Source organism: Antrostomus carolinensis, unplaced genomic scaffold (genome assembly GCF_000700745.2).
Source record: "Antrostomus carolinensis isolate BGI_N321 unplaced genomic scaffold, ASM70074v2 scaffold39225, whole genome shotgun sequence".
NCBI classification, from domain to species: Eukaryota; Metazoa; Chordata; class Aves; order Caprimulgiformes; family Caprimulgidae; genus Antrostomus; species Antrostomus carolinensis.
In genome coordinates this window covers 440-3,208 of record NW_010317761.1, presented here as the reverse complement: position 1 = coordinate 3,208, position 2,769 = coordinate 440, and the positions used below count along the sequence as shown (strand labels likewise).

At 59.2% G+C, this 2,769-nt stretch overlaps 1 protein-coding gene across 1 annotated transcript in view; it reads right to left on the bottom strand.

The window, feature by feature from the left end:
- LOC104525519 (tyrosine-protein phosphatase non-receptor type 7-like) overlaps window positions 1–1,395 on the bottom strand; it is a gene marked incomplete at its 3' end in the record, with an annotated part of 1,725 nt that extends 330 nt beyond the window's left edge. The window contains 3 exon segments of the mRNA XM_010168694.2: window positions 429–612; window positions 1,060–1,235; window positions 1,237–1,395. Coding sequence (XP_010166996.2) covers window positions 429–612; window positions 1,060–1,235; window positions 1,237–1,395 — 519 coding nt within the window.
- Between the last annotated feature and the right edge of the window lie 1,374 nt (window positions 1,396–2,769).

The window sequence follows — 2,769 nt, the reverse complement described above, 5'->3', positions numbered from 1 at the left end:
TTCTATCAAAAACATCATTGCTGCTGCTTTTGTCCCCTCGTCGTGGCAGAGCTGTCACCCAGGCCATGGGAGTCTGACCCAGGGATCGAGCAGCATCACCAGAGATGTCAGCTCTTGGAATGAGCTCTGTTCTTACCCAAGATGCAGTGGGACACCTTCCAGAGAGGCCAGCTTGGGAGAAGAACTTGGCATGGGAGCGCGGGGTCAGGCTTTCCAGGGACACAAGGGGGATTTGTGTGCACCAGGGAGCAGGCAGCCAGGGGATATCCAGGGCTCCCCTCACCTCTGTTTGCCCACATCACCTTCCCTGCCACCGGCGCTGTGCGGCACAGCTGGACTTGCAGCCTGCCTTGGAGATGTCCATCCCTGACTGTCCCCCCCACTGCCAGCCCTTGTATGAGGTGGGACAGGGGAGGGGAGTATCGTACCGAAAACTCCTCCTGGAGCTGTGTCAGGCTCTGGGCGCGTTGCTGGAGCTCCTCTCTCCTCAGCACATGGCTGGATGTCCTCAGGAACTTCAGAGTGATGTCTCGAGGTGTACAGACAGGCTGAATAGGCTCCACGCTCCCCAGAGAGCTCATGTCCAGCATCAGCGACACATTGGAGCCCCTCCTGCGAGGCAAAGGGATCCCTGTCTGACGCTCTGCCATCTCGGGACATGAAGGCAGCCCATCCTACTTCATCGTCAGTTAAAACTGCCCCACACCGCGCAAAAGTCAGGCAGGGAATAACATGAGATGAAGAAAGGGATCAGGCAGAGACCCCAGAAGGGTTGAGGAACAAGGAACTAACTGGTCATTCCAGCCTTTTTGCTGGAATGTCCCCAAAGGACGGTATCTAGGTTTGGCCCAGGCTGGGCTGGAGGGGGTCAGGGCTCCTCCATGCTCAGCTCTGGCATCTGCAAAAGTCAGCAGGCAGCAGGCCGGCAGGGCTGGGCTCAGGGAAGGAAGTTTGGGGGAGCCCAAGGTCTGAGGATGAGCAGTACCTTGGGTACTTGCCATTTATGCTGAGATGGGCAGCACAGGGTCTGGGCTGCAGGCACTGTCCAGCCATGCTCACCTCTCTTGAAGTCGCACGTGCTTCTTGGCAGAGGGACTGGGCTTGTCCGTCTTGTCCATGTCTGCCCTGGCTGCCTGGGCTGTCAGGCTGCCGTTATGAACTCTGGAGCACACCAAGCAGGCTTGTACCATGCTGTGGCAACCACAAAGCCCTCGTCCTGAAGCACGGGGAGTGGACACGGGGGGCCCTCAGCTCCTGGGAAATCAAAGAGCCATCGGAGGAGAAGCAGCTGGAAAAGACAAGGCAGATTTGAGAGATACCATGAGGCTGGGTGGACCTCCTGACAGACAGTCCCTGAGCAAGGGACAGGTTTGGGGTCCTCAGCTGCCCTGGCATAGGGAGACCTCCCAGCACATTCACCCTCTGGCATGCCCACAGCACTGCAGCCCACACAGGCACCCAATGGTGACCCTCGGCACAGCAGCAACGGCCACCTGCTTCTGCGGAACAGAGGACACCCACACCCTGTGTTGCCAGATTATGATCTGATTTTGGGGTACCCCAAGATGCTCTCCACCTCCATGGGAAGCACATGCTGCCATGTATTGCCAACTGTTCCCTGGCATGTCTGCTTCAGCCTGGGGACACGGTGGAGAGGAGGGAGAGCTGAGACCCTCATGAGCACAGCAGCATTCGACAGGGGAGACGAGGTGAGCTGTAGGCACCACAAATAACCTGGCCAGCTCCTGCTTGTTGGGAGACACAAGGCCAGGCACCCTCAACAGCCTTATGTCTCTGGTGAGGGAGAGATGACCCTGGGACAGCCTTCTCCATCCCACAGGTTTCAGCAACCATCAAGAGGAAACTGTTATATCTGTGGGATTGAGCAAGAGGCGATGGGGTAGCCCAGCTGGAAGAGGGTGCCAAGCCTGCACCACCACCAGCCCTGGGACATCCCCTGATAGGGGTGGGGAGATGTGGGTGATGCTGGTTCACCTCTGGGCAGAGCTCTTCATGGTTCAGGCAGCACCTTGGCATCATGGGGCTCCTTCTCATCCCCAGATCCCTCCATGAGGAGGAGATGGACCCAAAGGGACCAGAGATGCTGTGGAGTCAGAGCTCTTGATGGGCAAAGAGTTGGATCCCGGGTACTGCATCAGTTCAGGGAGGTCCTGTAGAGAACTTGGTCCATGCGGTGACCATGCTGTCTGGGAACACGGCTGGGGCAGGAGCTGTTCTCCATCACTCCCTGCTGCCCAGTGGCATTTCTGGGGGTGGCAATACTATCGCTGCCATGTGCACCATCCCCATGCCCCACACAGGGCACCATGGGGGGGCCTGTGCTGCCAGGGTGTCCAGACAGAGCAAGAGCAGCTGCTCTCCAGGAGCACACACTAGCCAGGAAACACCTGGAAGATGCCCCAGCCAAGACCCTGGCAAGCAGGAGGCCTCTGGGAAGAGCCCCAGCTGCTGACACTTGCAGGGAGTGTCCCCATCACCCTGCCCAGCATCCCAGCCCTGCCCGGGTTGCCCATCAGTGAAGCACCATGCCCACTGCCCGTGGGTGCCAGGGCCCAGCTCTGCCTGGCGGGGTCCCCTCTGCAGCGGGTGCCATGGTGGGCTGGGGGCTGCCTACCTGCTGCCCTGTGGCATGGGCTCCGTCGGTCTCGGCACAAACCCGCAGGCGCCGTGTGTGTCGATCTAACACCAGGGTTTGAAAGTGTTCAGGAAGCTGCTTATCAAAGGAGCTGCTGCCTCTGCTGCTTCCTC